Here is a 26,180-nt window from a genome sequence, read left to right as displayed (position 1 = left end):
GATTTGTGATTCTAAGAATTTGTTGATTGATATTCAGCAAAAAGATACCCCCATTGATTTTTGCCGACTTAAAACATAGAAAGCAGGCAATGAACAACTATTTTCATACCCCCATTGATTTTTTCCGACTTAAAACATAGAAAGCAGGCAATGAACAACTATTTTCAGCACCCCTCTAGCCTTGTTATTTGATTGCAGATCCTACTCTGCCTGAACTCATTCATCAAACTTTCCAACCACATATCTCTTCATCTGTATCCCCTTTCCACTTTATTTGTGTCTAAAAATGTGCTTTTGATTTCCTTTGTTTAGCATATTCAAATGTCTTGAAAAAACGTCAACATGTTCTGGTACATGCATAAACTATAATGGAGCACTCCATTTTTAAGTTGTATTATCAAAGTCAAATAAACTTGAAATGGATAAAACAATAAACAGCAAAGAGATAGCAAGTACAAGCTTCTTGTTTCAGAAAATTTTATTCCAAACTCTGAAAACCAACAATTTAGGCAGCTTGAGATATCTCAGTCATTTGTTGATCATGAACACATACAAAAAAGGGAAGCAATATGAGAAAAAAAGTCTTAGGATTGAACCAAAGCTGATTAAGAAAATAATTAACCTGTGATAGCAGAACTCATAGCACTGTGAACGTCAACACCTATTTGGGCTTCACTTTTCTCCAGATCAGTTGTAGCCGAGCCAAGCTTTTGGGTAAAGTCGGCCAGACCCTTCTGGACCAAGGCCGGATCGAGGTGGTCGACTGGCACTGCTTCCACAGCAATAATATCCGCAACAGAGTTGGCATGAATAAGAGCAAAACCACTGCTAAGGAAATATTTTGTGACATCATTTCCTTCATGCACCGACAAGATCCCAGGTTTCAGTTCAGCAATTGTAGGGACATGACCAGGCAAAACACCCATCTGTCCAGTTGTTGCTGGAACTATTACCATGTCAACCTGATAAATATTAGATGCACTACTAAGTCAGAACCTTGAGAATATAATGTCAATCGGTTTATTCAGTTCACTTTATCCATGTTCTACCTACCAAAGTGAAAAGGAAGAGAATAAAATATAAAAGGGTATAATAGTTTCATGGATTCAAAATGCTCATATTACAAAATTCCATAAGATTGAAGCAGCATAAGATTACTTTGAAGATGACGCCCAACTCTATGCATAAAGGATCTAAAAATGCTTTGGTTTATAACCATTCTTCAGTCTAAATGACTTTCTAACTGCATTTTGATAAATTTAATGAACTATATCGTTTTGCATAATCTTCACACATAATCAAAGCAATAACGGTCATCATGCTAAAGACATTCCTTGATTCAATAGTCAAGAGCTGCAACACTCTCACACATACGATGTCTCTGAAAAATAATAATCAAGCAAAATAACAGGCAATCCTGTTACCCATGAAACTTAAGCACAGAAGGCTATTAGTTATCTCTAGAATGCTTGAAAGATAATTGATTCGGTGTTTCCATCATATATACTTTGATAAAAATGGACTAAAATTATCAAATTAAACATTCAAAATAGAACAAATTGAAGAAGCTACAAATCCTCAGTAAATGCATAAAATTCATCATCAATAATGAAAATAGAACAAATTGAAGAAGCTACCCTTTTTTAAAAAAAAATCATAATGAAAATAGATCAACTACTTGATTTTTTACTGACCATTATCAATAAAAGCCTTGATTCAAGCGACAGAGAGTTTCAAAAAGACCAATCAATTAAAAAAGAAACCATAAATCAATCCAACAAAATCTAAATCGGAGCAAAACCCAGACGCCAAACCCACAACCATCAATCACACGTCAAAGATCCATCCAAATCACGATAGGAGGACAAAAAAAACCCCATTAGGTTAAACTAAAAAGAAGAGAAAAGAAACCTCTTTAGCGGAGAGCTCAGATGCATAAGGAAGAACAAAGTTAACAGTGAGTTTAGAAGGGATAGCAGAAGGGGTGGCGGGGCGAGGGGTCATGAAAGAAGATGGTGTCTTGGGAGGGTCTATGTTGGGTATGACTTTGGACCATGATTCGATGAAGTTCGAATCTTGAGCGGGTGTGGCTGGTAGATCTGACGAAAATGCTCGACTTCTCCTCCATGGGGTGGTAGTTCGAGCCAAGAGGCGTGACGCTTGCCGGAACATCGTCGGTAGGGTTCTTTTACTTTTTTCCTCTTGGTGGCGATGGATTTTTGGGGGTTTGGAGATTGGGGAAATGTTATGAGCGTTTATTTGGATTTTGATTTTTCTGGCTTTTTTACTGTTCACTTCTTTGCTTTGCCAGAGTTTTCTGCTTTTTTAAAAATAAATTACATTTACTTGTGATAAATTGAGTAAATCGATAACAAATTCGGCCCAAAATTTTCATATGGATAAGCCCGTATAACTTGAGCTCTTAGCTCAGCCCACATCGTGAAAATGGAATGAAAAATAAATTTAAAAAATATAAAGGAAGGCTTAAATAGTATCAGAGCCAGGTTTCGATCCTGGTACCTGTGGGTTATGGGCCCACCACGCTTCCGCTGCGCCACTCTGATCTTTCATTTGTTTGGTGAAAATTGTTTTATAATATTATTTTTTATGTAACATACGATACTGCATGCCGTACCAGAGTGCTGCAAATTTAATCATCTTTGAAGAAGGAAGAACAAGTTTGATCCCAAATTATATGTTAACAATTGTTTTTTTTTTCTGGTGAATCACTAGTCCAACTAAAGTTGGGTTTCACATGAACTCGGAACTCAATTCTTGTAAGTGGAGACAGAGGGTCACAAATCTTTCTGCATCTTATTATATTAGGGAAAAAAAATGAAATTGTCTGTGACTTCTAATTCACAAAAAATCTCAAATGTGTTTCTGAAACAATACTCAAAAAGGTTGAAAAAAAAGCCTACTGCAGTTGATGCTCTGTACAACTTTGAACAAAATTTACAGTGGAAACCGGAAAGCAGCTGTTGGAGCAGTAGCAGCTGAAGTTAGAAAGGCCTCAGGCTGATTGATGCAAGTGAGAGCGTAATGATCTCCTTTGAATTCAAGACATAGGTTCATAGGCCCAAAAACCATCTGGATCCGGACAGAAGAGGGAGAAATCTTGGATTTCTAGATTAGCTATGTGCCAATCAACAAAACGAGCTTGTGTTGACTTCAACAGTACAAGTATGGTAGGAAAAAGCCACCATTTGTCATCTTCCCTGTTGCCAAATTCCATATGTAAATATCTTAAAAAGACTTTATCAACCTATCCATCCTATCACTTCACAAGGTATACCACTAACATCTACATAAACTAAGCTTGTAAATAATCTTCTATATGCATTTCCTTAGGACGAAACGTGGACTCCAAAAAAGGTGCAGTGTCACCTAATATTTAGTTAAGGTTCCAAGAATTCTCTTAGATCAATAAGAGTTAAAATTTAAAATCTTCACCTTCTCGTGTTCCAAGAATTTTCCTGGTCAGGTGGCTGGAAAGCAGAGATTCCATAATGTATCATGCCACAGATGAAAGCCACAGCCTGCACAAAATAAAATAGGCATATGTTAAATAAACTATTGATGTCCTATTCACATGGTAACGTAATGCAAGACTCAGTGGTTTATGAATTACATAAAATGCACATTCCTCCCCTTTGTTATATTGCTACTGCATATCATTTTAAGTAAATGCGGAGAAAAATCTACCTTGAGGGTGTAGAGGTTTTCTCCTTGACTAGTAAGTAATATCAGATTCAGTGCTTTATGGTATATTGCAAAATTTCTCCTTTTTCCATATTGGAAATACATAGCAATTTAAAAAACCATGGAAAAGAATCTACCTTTTCTCTAAACTGTTTAGTGCTTTGTAGACAAAAATATCATCTTTATAAAATTTTGGGTGATACACATTAGTTCTTTGCATCAGTATATTTCACACAACAAGAAAGTAACAGAAACCCGGAATTTAGAGCTGCTTACGATGTTTGTCAGAGATGTAGCATTCCACAAGGAATATATACGGGTATGCGAAGCTCTCCGAGGCTCTTTACTGAACAAGGCATTCAAACCAGCTGGGGATGGAGAAAGTAGTGATAAAGGAAGAATAAGTAAGACAGCAAGGAATGCCCCAAGAGATATCCAATAGAACTGAATCAAAGTAAGAAGGGTAACGGCAAGATCTGCCAGAAGCATGGTAGTAAATAGGAACTGAAGGGAGTCCTGAAACACAAAATTCAAGCAGAAGGTTATGAACAATTCATAAAACCAGCCATATGAGTAAGGTTATACAAAAAAAATCTCTACATAACCTGATGACCAATGGGCATGGTATTGTGCACTAAGAGAGAAAATGGGAAGAAAATGTCTCTTTTAAATTCCAAAGATTTCACGGTAGCATCATTTATAAGACCTCCATTAATTCCCCCTGTGATCTTTCTACGAGATAATGCATGACTCGGATATGGCCAACTCTGCTGAAGATATTCGAGGCTTTTGCCTGCAGATGCAGCATCTTTCCTGAACCATTGACACACAAACAGCCAATAAGCAAAAAATAATTTACAGAGATAAAAAAAACAACCATTCAAATATTGGAACCTTATCATGGGCATTAACTGAAGTGCTAAAAGGAAATTTTCTTCATACATTCAGTCAGTAACATAAGTTCCTGACAACAAAATATTATTGGTAATGAAGGGCAGGGTATATAAATTAGAACCACTCTGCAAATTGCCTGGCCAAAAGTAGATCCAACTCATATATGATCAGATTCTTGTGTTTTATTCGGACTGATAGAAAATCTAAGAGGCACTGTTACTTGAGGCTACCTTGGGTATTCATCATTGCTTCTGTCAGACAAATCAGGTTGGTGCAAGTTCTGAAAGATATAGTCATGACGCACTACCAAGATGCCGAGTTGAAAGTACCCAGAAGCTGTTGCTTGAAACCAGCCTAGCTCAATTTTAACCCCATGGAATCTAAGCTGAGGATTTCCATGACTAGCTATCCAATTCATAACAGGAACTAATGCAGAACGGATGGATCCATGTCTCACAGTCCTCAACTGGGCATTCAAACCATCCACCAAGCGATTCCAAACAGTTGATGGCACATACTGGGAAGAGCATAGTTCTTTCAGTCAGATGATATTAAATCAAGTTATAACAAAGCTAGTGAAAATTTATAAAACATCCGGGACACCTGGCCGACAAGATTAGTCAACAATGTATCACTATGAAGATTGTAGGGTGACATATAACTTCCATCCCCACCAAATATTATACACATGGGGAATCTCTTTTCTATGATTGATACCATGTCCACTTGCTTCTCATCGCCACCAAGGGAAAAGTCTATGTATGCAACCATCAAATCAGGCGTTGCTCCAACCTGCACAAATTAGGCACCAATATAAAGACATGATAAAGAAGATAAAATGTATAGAGTCCTTTAAATATAAATATAAATGTATTATATAACTGAAAATATAAGCCAAGGAAGGCATGCACGGGTTTGATGTCTATCCACACAATTTGCGTAAAGGAAATGTTTTACTTGGTAAACATCTTATGGTAGTTAAATCCTGATGATATAGAATCAAGTATCTTCTTAAAAATCATAAGCAACATCAAGGCAGTAATAAAACATGGCATCAGAATAATTTCAGAACTATACCTCAAACTAACAATAAGGAAATGATTGAGTAGATAAAGCTTAGCACTCTGGGATCCTTAAGATGGCTACAAAATAATAAAATATGAGAAGCATAACCTTCATTCCCTTGTAGAGAGCACGTGATCTGCAAGAGCGAAGACATGAATGGTCATATTCTGATCTGACATATTTTTGAATTCGATGTACTTTTTTCCTGCGCCGCCACTGTTTCCATGACCAGGCACAAGGATATGCAAGCAATGACAGTATACTGTGCACTGAACCTTCCCACCAATCATATGCGGCAACTGAGTTGATCTCACCAATGAATCTATTAAAAGCATCTTCATACCTACAGCTCAATGAGGTTTGCTTATTATGGATACTATTTTAGGCCCAAACCTGGATTCTAACATACAAAAATGATGGGGTTCAATAAATGAATTCTAGTACAACAGACAATATCCATTGCAACCCTATAACTAGAAAGCTTCAAGATGAAGTGTATCTTGCATCAACACCGAGCAAAACAGGGTGGCACTAGCTAGATGATTGCTATTCTCTCATGGATTGTTTGTTAAGGGTCCTTTAGCACTCTACTTCACTGCACGTTAGCTCTCCTACCACCGTCACAACCCAACCCTCCAAAAATAAAAAGGCTACTATTCTAATGTGACCAGCAGGGTGTTAAACTGTTGGTTTACCGTGCAAAGAACAAAAGTTTCGGAAATAGCATAATACTTTTTTGGAGTTTTTCTTTTTTGGGGGTGAGGGGTGGGGGGGTTAAGGGGTTATAAAATTTGAGTTCAGCAATAATCAATGCAACCAAAAAGCATTACTACTTGCATGTAATTTTCATAGCAAATCATACTACTACATCAGCATAAAGAAAGTGCCATCATTTGATCTCTATGGTACTAAAATATTTTCTTACACTATCTCAATGATGGTATCAGGAGGAGAGTAAGGAAGATGCCATGGTTCTCTAAAAGTATTGGGACCCATGAAGTACATTCTGTAAGCATGACACTGAGTCTCTTCAGCTCTGGTTCCCCGTACCTAGAATGAGAAAGTATATACAGTCCACAAAGCAATGTCATACAGTGATGAAACTGGATCCATTATAGCTGTGCATATTCTACCTCTCAAGACCTCGCCACACTCAAAAAAGCTAAGCCAGGAAGATGAAATATGGCTTTCAACAATATACCTCTGATAGGGAAAGAAGGTATGGGAAATGATGGCTGCTCGGATGTTCAATATTAGCACAATATGAGCTCGATTCAAGCAATTTTATCCTTAAGGTGCTTAACAATACAGCAAGAAGCAACAAAACTCCAGACAGAAGAAGTGCAAAAGGCCAAGGACCTCCAAATATATACATCAACTCCTCAAGAGGTGTATAGCAATTTGGCATTCTATACTTTTCAGATATGCATTTATAGGGGCAAAACGGCTCACGGACTCCTCCTGCACAAAATAGACACCCTAAAGTGAGAACATACCATATGGAAGACTGTGTAAATAGAGATGAAGTATAAAATGTAAATCCTGCTGTAAACATGTACCTCGAACATATATGAAATTAGCACGATCTGGAAGAAGCTCCAGAGAGCAAGGAGTGCAAAGATCTTCATCAGAGCCATCAATATCTTTATAAGTGCCAATGGGGCATTCCTGTGAATAATAGTTTTAAGGAAAAACAGATTAGTTAAAACCTCAAAAGTTCCTTAGTTAATAACTAGATGACATAAGTTAATCTCTAGATGACATACAGAACTGATACCAAAATTCTAAGCCTAGAAGAAAAAGACAATGGCATTGCATCTATATTGATGTCAAGTGAATAAGTTAGAAGAGTTGAACGGTTCATACCAATATGTGAATGCACAAATCAAGTTATTTTTACATGAATAAACATAGCCAACTAGCAAAGCAAGCCAAGCCCCTAATTGATTAATGGTGACCAATTTCTCGTTATAATCTAGTAGTACGCTGAGTAGCATTAGACAAATCAGATTATAGTATGGGAAATAATATTTCTCTTGGAGCAAACACTAGTAACTCAAATTTGGTGTCCATCATCATAGAAGAAAGAAAAATGATGACATTAGGAATGAAAAAAAAAAACATGTAGAAGTCTAATATCCTTCAATTGCAACCTATAAAGAAATACTATCATAAAATATTTTCAAAAGAAATTTTGAATTAGGATGGAGGTTGCTAGACCAAAGTAGCACAAGGATTTAAAGAACTTTTAGAGGGAACCAGCATATAGTGCAAACTGAAACAATTATCTGTAAGCATTCCCTAACATGACCCCATCAGTGTGATGCATAACAGCATAAGGCTTTTGCTACAACACATAACATCTTGAAACACAAATTTTAAAAAATGTGTAACAGCTTTAAAATTAAGTGAAACCTTACCCTGCAGAATGTACCATAGAGGCCTTTCGGACACTTTTTCCCAGTTACTGTGCCCTTGTCCCCAAAGAGTCCACCATTATCTCCAGCACCTCCACTGTCAACCATCATGATTGAAGTAGTCAGCTGGTATTCAACAAATTTTCTTTTGGAAAGGCTTCTATGTAGGAATTGTAATAATTTCTTAAGACAACAGAAAATATGACACTACCCATTATTGGTCCATGCAGCAGAGAAGACATTAAGTATTAAACCTTTCAAAGCTTTACTTGAAAATAACTCCTGTCATATGATAGTGCTTTCCTAATAATAATATGAGACAAAATAAATAGCAAGTGCAGATAGTCATAGTGGAAAAGAACTTCACCTAATATCTGCGGTATTAGCGGTCGGTTAACTCCTTTATCTGATTCTAAATATCAAACAGCTAGTGCAAATAGCAAAAATCAGGAGTATCCTAAAATGTTTGTGGTATTATTGATCCATATAAGAGTTAAATAATCAACAAATTCGTTCGTTAGCTACTGGTCAATTTACTTAAGCATTATAAGAAATAATGGCATTTTTTGCACTAAAGAGTCATACCTACTATTAATGAAACCACTGGTAGTAGCAACTGGAACATACTCATCCCCAATGCCTATCATAGACCAGTCAAAATGCACTCTTCCACCACCACCACCACCACCACCAAGAGGACCACCATTTCCCCCAACAGTTGATAAAGATGAATTTACTGCAAGTATAAGCTCTTGAAGGAATAGAAGAACCGTTCCACCAGAACCTCCACCAAGCCCACCGATTAATGAGCCATTATCATTTATTGTTGCTTCACCAAAGCTCTGGCCATCGGCCGTCAAAGAGCCATAAATCCTAAGTCTTAGCAGAGGCCATTGCGTTGATCCCATTACTAGCAAAAACACAACAATAAGTCAGTCAAATAATCAATGCACAGTGTCAGAGAATATTAAAAATGATGAGCAGAATATTATGTATAAAATTTGCTACCACATTAATTCTTGAAAGATTAGTAGCTCGCATTACATGTTAAATTCCTAAATGAACAACCCATTCAGACAGAATATTTTGGCAATTCTTCAACTGAAAACTCACCAATCATTCCTCCTCCAAATACGTGTCCAAATGAATGAGTTGGACCCTCTGTTCCACTTCCCAATTCACAAGGAAGATCAGCATCACCATATTCATGACCACCATTGCTAACTCTACCATTGAAATATCCAGCACCCCCACGTCCCCCATGCCCAGCACCACTACCAGCTCCATCAAGATAGTTTCCTTTTCCTATACCTTTGCTGCAACCTAAAATTAGGGTCTATAAAATTAGAAATGTTAAGAAAAGCATGATTCATAATTCATAGAAATCAATAGATTATTTAGCATGACTGCCTTGTAGAGTATAAACGTGGAAATTGGAGAAATATAATAGAAAAAAATGGATAAATATCAACACTGCGGATTATACTCTCTGTTACCTAATTCAGATGCAGTAATCAAACCATCAGCATCAACAGTAACTGTTCTTGCCCTGTGAATGTGAATTATACTTCCCTTAATGATCCCATTAACAAGTAGGTCCTCAACTCGACAAATCTGCAAATTGATCAAATATAATTATTTAGAAATTTAACTATGCCACATCATAATAGCACCCTAATGCTACGAAGTGAACCAGGAAGAAGACCACATAAAACAATATGGTGCATGTTCTTCCTAACCCCTTTTCCAAGGTGTGAAAACAATCCATTTAAGAAAGCATGTCTTTCTCTTTTGGTGATAAACTGGAGTGAGATGACAATATGCTACTTCTCATTTACTATATATTCTCATTGTTGCAAAATCAATTCAAACCTTGCAACAAGAAAGACAGATGGATTATTCTGGACCTCTATGCTTTCCCCTTATGGACAGCATGGTTACCTGTATATTGATGTCATTCTCTTCTTGAACACTGAAGATTGTCACTTTCCCAAAATAATTCAACCCATTATTTTTTTTCAAACTTATATGTGCTTGACATGATGGAAGTTAGCATTTCAAGTACATTATTTTGTTAAGCAAGACTTCTTAATACTCTTTTAGAATTAAATCAATTAATTCATTAAAAAAGCATCCATGGGATAGATTAGCACAATTCCCACAAGGAAAAAGAAGTGAACACAAATTAATTTGGCATCAGCAAATAATTTGAATTTAAATATATTTCTACCTGAAGAGAAAAGGACAGTGTATAATTAACATGGCAATCATCTGGAGGAGTTATCAAATCAATTGGGCATGTTTGGCTCTCACAAAGGGAATTTGTAACCCTACAAAAACACATAAGGATGATAGTTGAAAGAAACCTCAGATATTTAATACTGCCACCAAATGTTCTGAAAAAACCATTAAAAAGAATTGAAATTCACACTCACACACTTCTGCTAGCTTCATCACCCATTGGAGCTTGAAGTAAAGAACCTGGCCCAACCTATAACATGCAAGGACTTAAAACAGAGGATAACAAATGGATAAAATAAGATAAATCTAGCTCAACAAAAATAAAAGGATGTCGGACACATTAGAAAATAATAGAAAAATTGGGGAGGAGGAGACAAATAAAAAGAAAGGGGAAAAAGAAGGAAATAGTTTCAAAAAACTAAGTAAAATACTAGAAAGTTTCTTAATCAGATTCTAAAGAACTAAAGGTGTAACCTGGCGAAAACTTTATTGTCTGCAGTAGTATTGGTCAATATATTTTTGCAGAAACATTGACCCAGACAGATTCTCACAAACTATTACCTCAATTCTACTAGTCATGTGGATATCAAGATTCTTTATAGAATGTAATCATGTCATATGCTTTCTTAAGGTATACAAGCAGAATATTAGGGATGTTGCATAAGGTCCTCGCATGTATGAAGAAAGGCTTCTCTTAAAGAATCTCAGTTATTACACAGAATATTAGACATTAAGCTGTTGAATCATCCATGCATTCACAAATACCACAGTATCATAGTATTTCTCTAGAGCCATCCATGCAGAATTCATACAGGTATATATATAGACACACAGCTAAGCATACTTGAGGATACTTTTACATACAAATTGCAGCACAGTTAAGCTATCACATGCCTCTAATAAGTATAGACAGCAGAAAAGCAGTAATTCATGTAGTAATGGCTTACTGTTATGTTATAAAACAAAGACAAGGAAAGCCGCTGGCCTTGAATTGCATCACCTTGACCAGTTAACATCAGCAGTCCTTGACCATATACACCCAAGTTTGCATTTGAATTAATGACAGAGTTCTCCTGCAAAGAGAATGGATCCACATAAATATCTAACACTTTTAATCAACCAGGGTGAAGATTGAGAAATAAGAATAAGAAATAACAATGAAATTTATGAGAAGTTCAAGCATCATACCCTTAGAACAACCAGATTCCTTACTTCAAGGATAGATGCAGTGACAACTGTATTTCCACCACCATCAATTTGAATTTTGGAGTTCCACATAAGCAACATTTTGACAGAAACCCTAAATGCACCAAATACCTTCATTTTTGAAAAGGACTTATTTAGAGTAATGGTGAAATGAAAAAAAATAAAAAATAAAATGAAAAACATAAATCTTTCAAGCTTCACTAAGAGGGCTACACAACTGTGGTCACCTCTCATAACATAATGAAATGAAAATTGCAGGTAAGTAATAAATTAGTTCATTAGAATATCATCACACTACCTTAACAAGGTGAATAAACAACAATTGCATTACAATGGCACAAAGAAAAGTTAGCAAAGCAAAATCTATTATTACTCCCTTCACCATGCACACACAGTTCTTTAACCTGCTGGAAAGTCGGGACAAAAATCTTGGTCATGAATTCATACTAAGTCAAACAGTAAATGCTCATCTTCCGGATGTACTCAACCTTGTTTAAAAAAACACTCGCACCCCAACTACCTACCACCTGATACGGCCACTACATTATATAGCTCACCTCTATCTAAATGAAAACAATATGTAACATAGAACATTTTGAAGTTTCCCTCAGATAAACATAATAAAAACCAATGTAAAATACCTTTATTGTGGAATCACTTATTAAAAGTTCTTCTGCAACAAGCTCAAATTCTGATATTGGGTATGCAGACAACCCAAAGACAATTGTTCCTCCATGATATAGACTGATTTGACCTCTCACCTTCACAATAAAAAAGAATACTAAGAAAAAAGCATGACTTTGGAAATTTGGAAAATGACCACTATTCTAGAAGAACAGATGCTCCTAAAGGCAATGTATACCGACAAAAGAAATTGAACCGGTAAGCTATGAAATATAAGAAAACATTAAAAAAATATGATAAATCTATGAAAAAGGAGTATAGCATGGAAGAAGATAGAGGTTAAAACCTGAACTCTGGACCAAAGAAGAGGAACCAAAACTTTCGCATTATTCTCCACAAAAACATTTGACCAAAGTGGTCTAGTAGGGAAATCAAGCAAAGGAGTTTCAGTTTCAGTGGTAACATTATCATTGCCAACTCTTAGACTGAGTAAATCAGCATTGAAATATGTCCCAGCTGCTCCAGAATTTCCAGGACAGCCAAAACTAAAACCACCTGCCAAAAATTGAAACATATAAATCAGCCCATCTTACCACAGAAAATTTTCATTTACAATTACGTACTAAATTCTTAGCCTTTATGGGTGTGGTAAGTACAAACCATGTACAGAAACCTTAACATCTTCTTGTATGCTGTAACAATGCAGAGATATTCTTCCACCACCACCACCACCCCATCCCATCCCACCAGCTGCACTTATAATACCATATCCCTTCCTATGTAAACAAAACAGGATGCAAACATTTAGTCAAGATTTAAAATCTAATTCATTGTTTTTAAATTTGTAGGATGTTCAACATTAATGCCTCCAAGTGGCCAACAGACTAAGACACCATTGTTTGGTCATTCATAAGCATCTTCTTCAGTACTAAAAAATTGTAGCATCTTGAAGAGTCATTGTAAAAGAAAAAGCACCTATCAGAAAGCATCTCAATCTCTTCAAACCAAGAAAAAAGAAATCAAAACAGAGGTAAACTACATGTGATTGGTTTTAGAGCTTTTAGTATAAGATATTTCCGTATTCTCTGTAAACTAATCAAGCAAATAGAATGCCATTCTAAAAAATAATAGACTCCCATCTTCTTGAATTTAAAACAGAAAAGCCTACTGTAGATGCTAACCATAGTACACGGTGAGAAACTGGCCAAAATGGAAATTGACAAAGTGGAACAAATTTTTTTGGATAAAATCCTAAATATTATCAATGAAAAATGTTACAAAATTAACTCAGGATTTAGTCAACTGATGTACCAACTTTATCATTGTAAACATAACTCCAGTATAAATTGTCACTACCGCTGACGCAACTGCCCTTTCCAATATATTTATTTATATTCAATAAAATGCAGCAACAGAAACATTAAATCACTGACAATGGGGAATGGCTAGAATGCAGTAATTCACTGGTGAATCATTATTACAAGCATTTGCTAGAAGTAACATAAAAGCTCTTATAGTACAACCCTTTTATATGATGTTTGTACATGAGCAGGAAGGGCAAAGCATATTTGAGTTTGCATTGAATGTCAGAAATGATAGGTACAGTTAACATACTTTTGTACAAGTGCTCAAGCAATAGGAATTAGCATCAAATGCTAACAAACACCCTATAATGCAGAAAACTTGAAATATGGAAATTGGTTTGTTCAGGAGCATTACTTACAGCTTCACAGCTCTTATATAGATACTTCCACCAGAACCTCCTCCCCCATTTAGACCTCCATCTCCACCTTCAGCAGTTATAGATCCATTCAAATATAGCATGTCCTCTGCAATAAGCTTAATTCGTCCTCCACCTTCCCCTCCAAGCCTATGTCCACCAGAAGCACTATCAACCTTACTACCACCTTTGCTCCCATAACTCCATGGTTCAGACAAAGTTGACCAAGCATAAACATCACCTCCCCAAAAGCTTGTCTTATTATTTTTCAAACATGACGCTCCCCGACCCCCATGTCCTCCACCAGCTCCATCAAAGCCAACAGGCGTACCACTAGTTTGTGGAGGTGGTGAACCCGCCAAATATGTTGTGTTGATAGCAGAATTCTGACCAACAGTCAAATTGGCAGCATAAATTACTACTGAACCAGCAACAACAGCAACATATTGACCCAGATTTACATTGCCAGACATGTTAAAGGTAATCATACACCCTTCTTTAGGGCATTCGATTGAAACATGGGGAAGTATCTCCAAGTTTCCCGTACCATGTATGTAAAGATTGGAACTCAAATACAAGTTTGAGTTTAACAAGCAAGTAGAGCTGAATGATCCAACTCCTCCCAGGTCCTCACAAGATAGAGAATCATTTAGTGGTAGCGAAGCTGAATTCTCAAAGTGGATAGAGGTGTCGCTAACAGATTCATCACTCAAAACCAATCTAGGTTTCTGGAAAAGATTCTCCGACTGTTTCAAACCAAGACAAAGGACAGATGTGTAAAGATGCCCAAACAGAATGCTCCAGCAGAGGTACTGCCGCATTAGCAGTGTAAGTTTTGCCATCCACTGCGGCTGACCATTAGATAAAGTTGCATGCATGTAATACTGCAAGCAAGTCTTAGCTTCTCACTCTACCAGACATGTTTATCATCCGATGCTTATCAGTAGAAAATTATGTACTTGAAAGCATCTTCTCATCAAACTTTATAGAAAATCCCCTATGTACTTGAAAGCATCTTCTCATCAAACTTTATAGAAAATCCCCTTTTTTTAGCACCAAAATTTGCATTGCCAGCAATGCCTCAACGTATCCTGCCAGAAAGACCACACATTTAGACATGATTTCACAAAAGACGTAATAATGAAAGATTATATAGACAACACGAAGAATGAGATACATATCTAGACCAGACTAAATAAGATTAACTTAAAAGGATCTTTGATAGCTTAGAAAACAAAGAGAGCAAAATCCTGTTAAGCAGATGTTTCCTGTACTGACACATAATTGGCATACAAGGATTTACAGACCAGCGAACCTTATTCATGAGAAAAAAATTTAATTGTATTTTATAAGTAATGCAGTTATTTAAGTAATTGTCTACTGCCCTTCCCTTTGTCCGTTCTAGGTAAAATATAATGCCGAACTCTTTCCTAATTCAACATCACTACTTTGAACTGGGCAAAAGTAGAGATATGCATCTCTTTGAACGGGTTCCAAGAAATAAGCAATAAATCTGATCAGCATCACTACTTTTTCCCAGTTAAATTTACTTATTAATTATGTCAAATTCACGACACAATAGTTCAAACAAATTTTCACTTTCACGATCAATGCCATTCCATAAAAATCAACCACTAAGTTATCCACAAATTCAAAAATAAAATAAAATAACAACGCAGCAATATCATGCAATGCAGTTCACAAGCTCATTTTTTTAATATCATAAAATAAAAACATTTCTAATAAACATTTATTAATCCATTTTTCTTTTACTTATCAAAGTCAACCTCGCGCGATCTGTCGTTTCAGCCACTAGTTTCACATTTCAGGCATCTACAACTCAAACAATCGAACTAAAACTATATAAAAACAGGTCACATATACACACTACAGACTTGAATTCCGAATTCTTTTAAAACAAGAACAGAAACAGAGAGTGAGAGCAGAAAGAGTACTGTTTGGCAATGGGGAAAGTGAGAAGAAATATACAGTGGAGAGATTTCTCAATCAAAACTTGAGTGAAAGCTTCGATGTTAGTCGCAATTTCTCTCTCCTTCTCTAACGAAACTTTTTTTTAGGTCAGAAATGATCTCTGTTTCCTTTTTTGTTTTGTTTAATTAGAAAATTAAATTACGTAAATAAATTTGGAAATGAAGAAAAGAGTGAAGTAGATGGAAAAAGGAAGACGAAACTCTGATATGATTTCAAGCTACGTTTCAAGCTTAGCTGGACTCCTCCATACCGATGGAAATGTACGCGTGTGCCTTTCGTATTATGACTGTATCAGACTTTCTTCCCATTTTGCCCTCACTTTTTCTCATTTAATTCGGTATTACCAGTTTTATAACTAAAAATTCTCTTATTTTTAAAAGAAAATCGTAACTGAAAGCCTGATTTTGTGAATTTGAATCCAACTGATGTAAAATATTATGGAGTAGCATTTCTCTCTTTTTCTTTTTGGATTTTTTAAATGACGTTAAGGATGGATACGTGTTTTTATTTATTTAAATATACAAATCAATTAAAAATATGATTTTTTTAATTATTTGTGGAGTTGAAATTTTTAATTTAAGGATTACAACTCGTGGCTTCTAAAATTCCAATTACAAAATTATTAAAATTTTATATTTATAAATATTATATATTTTTCAAGAAAATGTAATTTTAATAAAATTAGTAGGAAAAACATTATTCTAATTATTTGAATGTTTCTTTTTCCAAAATTATTCAAATAAATTCTAGATAATATGTTCTACTATTATTGTAACGTATAAAATAAATCATATGTCAAGAAAGGAACTTCAAAGGCAGCATTAGAAAAATATCATAATTTCATATTAATTGTTATTAATTTTTATACATTTAAATTTAAATTTTGATTAGCAGTATATAAATTATAAAATCGGATTATCTAGAAAATCAAACATCAAATATGAAATCGTTATTTTTTTAAATATGAATATTCTAGAAATGAATGCGTCATTTTTCTTTCCCATAGTAATAATTTACACTGTAAACAGCAAGAATAGTCACCAATAGTGGAGGCTTAAAGATAGTATTTTAACATAGTGAAAGATATACAATGGATTCCATCATTCTCTTACTGCTCTCCCTTGATCTTAGGCAGAGGGAAGCTCATTGACCTTGACTCCCAGTCATCAAGTACTTTAGTCCACAAAACGTCGAGGATAGAGCGGTAAACTGTTAGCTACAAGCATTGTTAACGGAGTGATGTTAAGCTTGAAGAGAAAATGATTGATAGGTGTTGGCAAATTTATTTTGAGAATTGTACAAACTCACTTTATACGATGCAATAATATAAGACTTAATTTATAATAAGATCACAAAATCGAATTCAGTTAAATTCCATTTAAATGTGTGCATTAAGCAAATTGATGAAGATCAAGGAGTGATTAGTATAATAAATTTTAATTATAAAAAATTCATAAATGTTAACTATATTACACGCACAAACAAATTATATTGGTTTTAAATAAATAGATTTAATATCATTAATTTTAAGTTTTCTTTCGAAATTTTTATCAATTTCTAACTTAGATTGTGCTTGATAACAAATTGAAAAAAATCATTCCGTTGAAATATTTGGTTATATTTTGTTAAGTAGTCCTTGTATTTTGTGAAAGTTGTAATTTTAGTCCCTATACTTTTATTTGATCAATCTCAGTTTCTATACTTTTCAAATTTTAAAATTTTAGTCATGACCCAAACAGTAACAGTTAAATCTGTTTGTTTAAATTCAATTATTAGTCTTATATTATGTGTACAGTTGTAAATTTAATTTACATTCTCCAATTTAAAAATTCTAAGTCCTTATATTTTTTGAATTTTAAAATTTCAGTTTTAACGTAAATGACAGTTGCTAATCAATTAATTGAACTTTATTGAGTAATACGTAAAAATAACAATCGACGTAACATTACACATATGATAATATATTTGTTGCATCAAGTCTTGGAAACAACAAAACTTAACGAATTTAATAATTATTATTTGGTAGGACTGGAATTTTGAATTTTAAAAAGTATAAAGGTTAAAAATGACCAAATTAAAATAAAAGAATTAAATCAATAATTTTCACAAATATAAGGACAAATAGCAGAATTTAACCAAAATATTTTCAATCGTTTACTTTTTTAAACATGTTTTGATAATACCAACAGCCATTTGATAATTTTTTTCAATGAAAACCATTGAAAAAGATAATCTTAATAAAGAAATACATTCCCCATTTATACTTTTTTATTTTTTTATTTTTAATATTATGTATTATCCTTTAAATTGCATCAATCCACAATAATTTAAATTAGTTGTTTTATTAGAAATTTTGATATCGTTAAAGTTCATTTTTTAGTTTTATGATACTGTTATATTTATCCCTTTTAAGTTTTACCACATATATTTTCTTTATATTCAATAAAATTAATGATAAAAATATAAAATAAAATTTTAAAATTTAACATTGTATTTATTAAATAATATATTTATATTCAACACTTATTTTTAGGTTAATGTACTTGGGAAGTGTTGGCATTTTTACTCAAAAAAAAAAAGACACACTATTTGGGAAGTCTTTGTATTATAGGATTGGATCAAATTAATCTCTCTATTATTACATGGATCAATTTAGTTCCTATACTATTAAAAGAATCAAATAAATTCAATTTGTAACAAAGCTAAAATTTACTGTACAAAAACATCTTGAATTTTTTTTCAATTGTAGTACAATTCCAAACAAAATATTTCATTAACATGACCACAAAAAAATATTAACTCTATTAATCAGTAAATAATAAATGTAGGCACTATTCGAATTTAGCATTATTTGATTCTTTTAATAATATAGATATTAAATTGATTCATTTAATAGTAGAAGAATTAATTTGATCAAATTCCTATAATAGAGGATTTTCCAGATACATTCACCTATTTTTAATGCTTAATATTTCGGTCTATCAAACATCCAAATCACATCATAGTTAGCTAGAATAATATTCGATAAAAAATTGACATTTTATTGTTTTTAAAAACAATATTAGGTAATTTAGACTAAATTTAGATAATAATATTTAAAATCTTTGGGTTTACCCGACTTGTTAACTAATATTATATTAAATTCATTTTAGATTGAGTGATAAATAGTTCGATGTCTTTTAAGTAAAGTTCGAGTTCAAATCTTGTAAATAGAATAAAAACACTAAAAATTATTTTCAAAAATAAAATTTGAACTGATTTAACTTCAATTTTAATTTCATACTTGACACCGAAAGTAAAAAAATTATAATGCATTTTTCCCTAACATCATTAAGTGAAGATAAAGCTAATAAAATTTTAAATGTTATCATTTATTCGTTATCTTGACCTATCCGAAAGATGAAATTGTGGTGACTGTTTTTTTTTTTAATAGGAGACTCTTATCTTGTATCTTGCTTGTAATGTATTTTCAATGCTATTATTCATGGGAAAAAAAATTATTAGCATACATATGAATGTTGATTTTGAAAATGATTGGCAATAGTTTATATATCATGAATATTTTATTAAACACTTGCTTATAAGTTATTGATCCTTAAGAATTGAAAACACTACTTGATAACTAATAATTATTTATTAGGATAAACAACAATTCGACAACATTAGTAAGGAGTTTGATATTTGAGGTTCCAAAAGGAAAATATAAGGAGGTGAAGTCTTGGGTTTAAATATTATGGATAAAAAATAATATTGAAAAAAATTATTCTCATTTAAAGATTCTATCTAACTCAATTTATTTCAAGTAATGAAAGAAAAAAACATAAAAATTTTACAAATGGATAAACATTAAATTAATCATTATCGACTGACTGAATGGGGTTCTCTAACTTGTTTGATTGGTGGATGAGGATCACCACTATTATATTATGCCTGATTTTGGGTCTTTTATTTTATCAGTTGCGGGGCTGAGCTGGCAGCATGGGAGATTGTCGCTTTTGTGTACGATGTTTGTTTTCTTGGTTGCAGTTGTTATCATTTCATGAATGTTGTTGTTAGGGGAGGAAACAAGGGACAGGACATGTTCCTCTGACTGTACCTCATGAACTGCAACCTGTTTTCTACCTGATTGATTGTGATGTTACAAATGAAATCCGCCGCCAAAAAGACACTGCCACCGTGATAAAGCCTAAAGGCAGAGAAATGCAAGGGTAAAACTGACATTTAAGATAAAAGCCGGGGTGTTTTAGTTTTACACCTCGGGGAGCATTGAAAAACAGTTCAAACCGTTTTTTAATCCCCTGCCTGCTGCCTTACTTTTTATGTTGTGGAGTAGGTGGGTCCCAGATGTCCAAGCATATGATGAAATATGAATGCCGTTCCTGCTTGGGGCCATGGGAAGAGTGGGCAGAGCTTTTCCTTTTTACAAAAACGACGTTGACATGCCCAGTGACTCGATTGATATGAGCCATTGGCAGTGCTAATTTGAATCTAGGACTTGATTATTAGACACCTCATTCGATTATATCTAGCATCAAGTCTGAAGGGTATTAATTACATGTGAGGAAGGGGTGAAAGGGAGGGGAGTCATTTTCCCCAGCTGTACAAAAGTTTGCACTTTGTAACTGCTGCTCTATATCTATAATGGGATTCATCCCGTGTGTCGGGTAAATATCCTACTTCGACAATACCTTATCTTGTAATGCTCTCCCCAATCAATAAACTACCAAGCAGGTATTTGTCGGTCCATTACCTGCTTCGCTCCAAGAACCAAAGGAATGAGATACACAGGCTCCGTTGCCTGAGCAGACTCATTAATTAGTTACTTGAAGGAAAAAAGATGGGCAATACAATGTACTTATAGTTTTTCACTGATCTGATCATAGAATATCACGTATCTAATGGTGGAACCTAGGATCTCCAGCTCCGACACAAGTGCAACAAATGACATCAGCACTTTGAGATATTTCCCTCTCTGTTTCACGTTTCAGTGCTTTGTACTTTTTCTCATCACTGCTTGATTACTCACCTGTAAATTTAAGGTCACAATAACAAGCCGTTGTATCATTTGATAAATTTGAGGGGAAGTTGGAATTTTCAATTTCAGGCAAGAGGTGAAGTCTCAGTGTAGATGCTTGTTTTTTTTGTTACTAACTGTTCTATAAATAGTAGTTCCGTAAATATAGTTCACCGCAAGAGCACCTTTTCGGAACAACTCCATGTTGTGAAATGACTACCATCATGAACAACTCTATGTTGGGAACAATATCATATTGGGAACGACTTTTTGGGAATAACTTTAGAAGGTTGGTAGGATTGCTAGATTATTCCGCTTTTAGAATGTCCTGGAAAGTACGGCTTGGAGGCTTATATACAGAAATTGTGAAGAGTCTCTTCTTAACCTTTCTTTGGGAATGCAAGTACTTCCTCTTTATTTCATTAATGAACAATCGTTGCTAGATACTTTGAGTGCAACTCTCATTAACCCTCATTATACCCCTTATCTATTTAAGTTACCTTCCATTTTCTCACAATCAAGTAACCACTTCCAATCCCACTACCCACCATTTTAGCACATTCAAGCCCACATCCTTTCCATAACCGTTTCCCTTTTAACTTCCTTTTTCAAGGTCTAAAAGACGTCTCATTTAGGGGGACTTTTTGATCTTCTGAAAAACTTAACACCCTAAGATTCTCTCTGCAACTCTTTCTACAATCATAAGAACCACGGTAGCTCTCTATCTTTCTCAGCCCTTGCACCACCTGCTACTGCACTTGTTTTCCAAAGTCTACTCCGATCTTCCTCTTCACCATCTCTCTATGACATCTCGTTTTGCTAGATTGTAACGTCTCCTCACCTTACCAAAAGAACCCTCTACACTTGGGAAGCACTATCTGTTAAGATTTTCATTGGAAAAAATCCATTTAATTAATTGTTTGTCATTGCTGACAAAGGGCATATCCCAACCTTGTTCATCTTTCGATTGCTGTAACTTGTGAAGTTCACTCTTCTCAAGTGTGTCAAAATGTCGTACCTGCATTTAGTTTTTGTGAAGTTCTTGTGAATATGAACAACAAATACAGAACAACAATAGATGTAGATAGCAGAATAAGACACCGCAAACCTGATAATACAGGGTCAAATGTTCAATAGGAGAACTAATAGCTTCTTTAGATTTTGCACAAAGTTTTACAACCTTCAGAAAAACACATTAGTAAATACATCAATTTACAGATAAATACAAGTAAAATCTCAAACATATTTATTCATAGTTTCCCAGCATATAAACCAATGCATCATAAGCTACACCTTCGAAGAAATAAGAACAGGAGTGCAATTTTCTAACAGTTGTTAGCTTCTAGCAGCAGTTGCACATAATTTGTTCTAACTTCATTCATACCATTGCATTATGTTGCAAATCCATTGTTCTCCTTTCCAACAAATGTGAAACCTGAAGGAGACAACAGCCATCCACTTGTGGAAATCAAATTAATTTGTTGATGCTGAAATTAGGTTAGAGAAGAGGATAACTTACATAATCAACTTATAAGGCTAGAAAACTACAACTAGCAATGAATGCAAATGAGAGGCATCATTTAATGGGGAAGGAAGAAAAAGAAAGGTTCTTCCTTGTGTTTAGTTTGCACCTAAAATAAACAAAAAATGGACTCAGTAATTAACAATATCCAAAGACAAACCCCATACTATAATCAATTCAGATGCACTAGTGGTTTCAGCGTACAAACAGATGTGCAATGAATCATGGCAAGTACGCAACTAAATTGGAACTTTTCAAACAGAGTAATACCATGTCTACATGCAACAAGAAAGAACCTTTCAGAAGAGATTGTTGATTGTGAAAACTTAGTGGCAAACATCCAATTTAGACCCAATTCTGTTAAACCAATTTTCTCGAAGAATTATTATCCCTAGACTGAACCAACCAGCAAACAACTTTTTTCTGTCCACTTAAAAAATGCAACCTAGTCGATATTAGAGGAATGTTTGACTTCCAATTCCATTATGATTTATGAGCAAGATTTTCTCTAAGTACCAATATCAGAAAGGGATAATACTTACTGTAACGGCTTCCTAACAAGCTCAAAAGAAATGAAGGACAAAAGTTGGCTTCGATTCATTCAAATGAAGCTCTGTTATCTTAATCTCGGAATAAGATGAAGGAGAAGCACCCAATGATGCTACCATTTCATGAACCAGTACAAGCATAACTGAAATATCTGATCAAGAAGTTTGCATTCATTATTGAGTCAAAACTCCTAGCACAATTACCTAGTTTAATACTACAATACAACATAGACTAACTTGGAAGGAAAACCTAACCGTTCAAAAATCCCAAGGTCTCACCCCTTAAAACAAAAGCACCATTCCTAACCAACGCTCCCTCTGTCTACTCCATGCAGTCCATATTTCAACTTAAATCTATGACATGCAAATGCATCTCAAAGTAAAGTTTATTAACTTAGTCGACATGTTAAAGAATCACTAAAGAATACAGAGGAGAGAACTCACGAGATGATTAACAATATGCGAGCCTGATGTATTCCCTCTTGAGTTAAGAAACCATTTTCTACACGAAGGAACATTACAGCGGACCACGCAAACCGGGTTTGAAACTCGGCAATACCGACAGCATGCCCGAAAAAACCCCCATTTCCATACTCATAATCGCCATTCTCATCGCCAACGGTCTCCTAAAAAAACAATCTACTAATCCCCGTCACTAAAGCATCAACCATGGCCTCATTATTGCTAATACCGTTGCTATTACTCTTGTCATTACTCATTACGCCACGGCTAGCGCCTTTGAAAGCGCTAAAAGGAGAAGAGGAGGCAACAGCGTCTAAGTGGCAGTCGGCTGTGGTGGCACCGGAGGGTGTCGGCAAAGAACAAATAGGGTTGCGTGGGATGTCCGTATACTCGAACTCGGACTCGGCTTGGGTGTTGAATTCGAGGAAGGTGTGAGCGTCAGTGGTAGGATCAGGTTGCGAGGCCGTCTCGAATTGAGATTCCATACAAGGAAATTTTCAGAGCTGAATCGTTAATTTGAAGATTTTTTGTATTGACGAAGGAATTTGCTCGGGAGTGTATGTAAGGGCCGCGGAGTTGGCGCGCTTGGGAGAAAACGACGCCGATATAACTGACGACACTTTTTGTTTTTTGTTTTTATGATCCATTAAGAGACGACATTCTCCAACTACTCAAAGCGCGTTTCGATTAATAAATAAAATCAATAATATTATGGATAAAAAACAATTAATCGATAGTTTTATAGAAACAATATATAAATAATTTTAAATTTATATATGTAAATTTAATTCCATCAATTTAACTTATGTTAGATTAACTTATGAAATTGATTCATATAATTTTTATATAATATAATCTTCCAAAGATCAATTTTAAAAATATAATTACGACCTTTTTAGGTAAAATAATGTGAATTTGCATTTAATTAAATTGTTTATTTACCATAGAATATTTTTTCGCAAGCCCCATGATATATCTTTTCATTTCTCATTATTTTCTTCTAAGATTTTTTATCATAATACTAAATCTACAGTTAATGGCTCTCTACCATCTTAAAAGTTGAATTATAGTCTAAATCACCATTTTTTTCCCTTTAATTTCTTCAGTTAATAATTAGTACAGTAAACGTGGACCAATTGCCATCTTTAAAATTAGTTGAAATGACTCTTGAAACCCTCAAAAAAGCTGGTACACTTCTCAAATTTTTATTTTTATTTTGGTGGAAAACATTTCTCAAAATTTTAACCACTGTGTGACAAGAGATATGTATTTCTTCTTAACTTGGCGAGCTATACAGACTTCGCCAATACAAATTAGTCACTCTTCATAATTGTGAATCGGTAAGCAACTCACCGTTTTTCTATATAAAAAAACATTTGGGCAAATCAAATTTATTATACATTTTCATGACAAGCCTCGCCAGCTGTTATCAATTTTATTATGTGCATGCCTTGCCATTTTCTTTTTATTTTGGTATATATCATTGAAGCTTGGCAGTATACATACTATTGGTGCTTATAATTTGCTCATATCGTTGGCTGTCATTAGTGATACCGTATATGTATATATACGAGTATAGTAAATCTATGCATATTAGTTGTGGATGAGAGGTGGAGCATTTATGGTTAGTAAAAGTTGCTGGCGTGGGAATGAATTCTTAAATAATAATAAATTATTAAAAATTTACATAAACATTTGTAAGTTTTTACAAAGATACAACATTTGAAATCTACGCTTATGTTACGAATTTTATTTTACCGTTTAAACTACCAACACATAATGATACAGAGATCTTGCGAATATTTTTGTCTTATAAAATATCACTTTGTAACCTTGCTTTTGATTAAAGGGGACAATTGCTACACATGTGTATTGTAACACCCCCTAACCCTAAGCCGTTATCAGAATAGGGCTACTAGGTATTACCGGATTTATACACTAACGTTTATACAAAACCGAGTCATAAACTTTATATTCCAAATCAATATTCAACAAATTTCATCATAAAGTCCCTAATATGGGCCTACGGGACCCAATATATGTTTTAGAAGTGATCTGGGACTAAACCGGCAACTTTGGAAATTTTTCCTTGAAGATAGGGGCACACGCCCGTGTGGTCTGGAACATGCCCGCGTGGCCTGCCCGTGGGGCTCAACATGACCGTGGGGCTAGGCCATGGGCAGATTTATTTAGATTCTGACTTATTCACACGGCCTGGGCAAACGCCCATGTGACTTTGCTGTGTGAAAATGTGACAGCCCTAATTTAACCCTAGTCGGAATGTAGTTTCGGGACCACAAAATCGAGTCATAAAATTTATTTAAAATTTTATTTGCATATCTTTTATGTGTGTTAGTGCTTGTATAAAAATTTGATGTTTTAATTTTATCTTAGGAATGTGAATTTTGCTTGAAAGGATTTAGTTGAGAGACTTAGAAAAATATGATAGGTAAATTTGTAAGGATCAAAAAAATTACAAAATGTGAAAGCTTGGATTTGCATGTCAATATGCCCAAATTACAATAAGTGGCCGGCCAAGTAATGATGCCCCTCCACTTAGTCTAATTAATTATAATATTTTGTTAGCAAATGATTAAAATATTCTAAATAAATTGAAATAATAAAAGAAGAAATGGAAGGGAGAGAAAGTGTTCATCTTCTTTTTCATCTCCCAAAACCGAAACAAAATGGAAGAGATAGGGAAATTTATACTAAGACAATTCGGCAACCTTTTTGCTAGTTGGAGGTAAGTTTTGAAATGTTGTTTAAACTT

At 34.4% G+C, this 26,180-nt stretch overlaps 2 protein-coding genes and 1 long non-coding RNA gene across 4 annotated transcripts; all 3 read right to left on the bottom strand.

Moving 5' to 3' along the window:
- Positions 1-460: 460 nt before the first annotated feature.
- On the bottom strand, positions 461-2,345 carry LOC108479896 (ATP synthase subunit delta', mitochondrial-like). Its single transcript, XM_017782746.2, has 2 exons — positions 1,912-2,345; positions 461-962 (listed from the first exon to the last, which is right to left on the bottom strand). Exons 1-2 carry the CDS (start codon positions 2,170-2,172, stop codon positions 618-620), a joined length of 606 nt encoding a protein of 201 aa, XP_017638235.1. The 5' UTR covers positions 2,173-2,345; the 3' UTR covers positions 461-617.
- A 450-nt stretch (positions 2,346-2,795) lies between these two features.
- On the bottom strand, positions 2,796-16,334 carry LOC108476816 (uncharacterized). 2 transcript variants are annotated; one of them, XM_053023515.1, is made up of 23 exons: positions 15,859-16,334; positions 13,873-14,960; positions 12,810-12,925; positions 12,496-12,704; positions 12,167-12,286; positions 11,508-11,636; positions 11,267-11,392; positions 10,514-10,569; positions 10,309-10,408; positions 9,575-9,692; positions 9,192-9,401; positions 8,664-8,988; positions 8,082-8,175; positions 7,221-7,329; positions 6,863-7,122; positions 6,587-6,711; positions 5,770-6,004; positions 5,200-5,388; positions 4,827-5,113; positions 4,308-4,515; positions 3,979-4,218; positions 3,454-3,539; positions 2,796-3,218 (listed from the first exon to the last, which is right to left on the bottom strand). In XM_053023515.1, the coding sequence occupies exons 2-23, from the start codon at positions 14,745-14,747 to the stop codon at positions 3,059-3,061; spliced, it is 4,377 nt and encodes a 1,458-aa protein (XP_052879475.1). In that variant the 5' UTR covers positions 14,748-14,960; positions 15,859-16,334; the 3' UTR covers positions 2,796-3,058. The 2 variants fall into 2 exon arrangements, with proteins under 2 accessions (XP_052879475.1, XP_017634649.1); XM_017779160.2 differs by having other exon boundaries at positions 15,825-16,333.
- Positions 16,335-21,261: 4,927 nt separating this feature from the next.
- Positions 21,262-24,066, bottom strand: LOC108478718 (uncharacterized). Its single transcript, XR_001870336.2, has 3 exons — positions 23,390-24,066; positions 21,984-22,310; positions 21,262-21,893 (listed from the first exon to the last, which is right to left on the bottom strand). It is a non-coding gene; the product is annotated as an uncharacterized LOC108478718 (long non-coding RNA).
- Positions 24,067-26,180: the final 2,114 nt, after the last annotated feature.

Source organism: Gossypium arboreum, chromosome 12 (genome assembly GCF_025698485.1).
Source record: "Gossypium arboreum isolate Shixiya-1 chromosome 12, ASM2569848v2, whole genome shotgun sequence".
Lineage (NCBI taxonomy): Eukaryota > Viridiplantae > Streptophyta > Magnoliopsida > Malvales > Malvaceae > Gossypium > Gossypium arboreum.
Note: the sequence above shows the minus strand (reverse complement) of the source record. Positions and strands in the feature narration are given on the sequence as shown.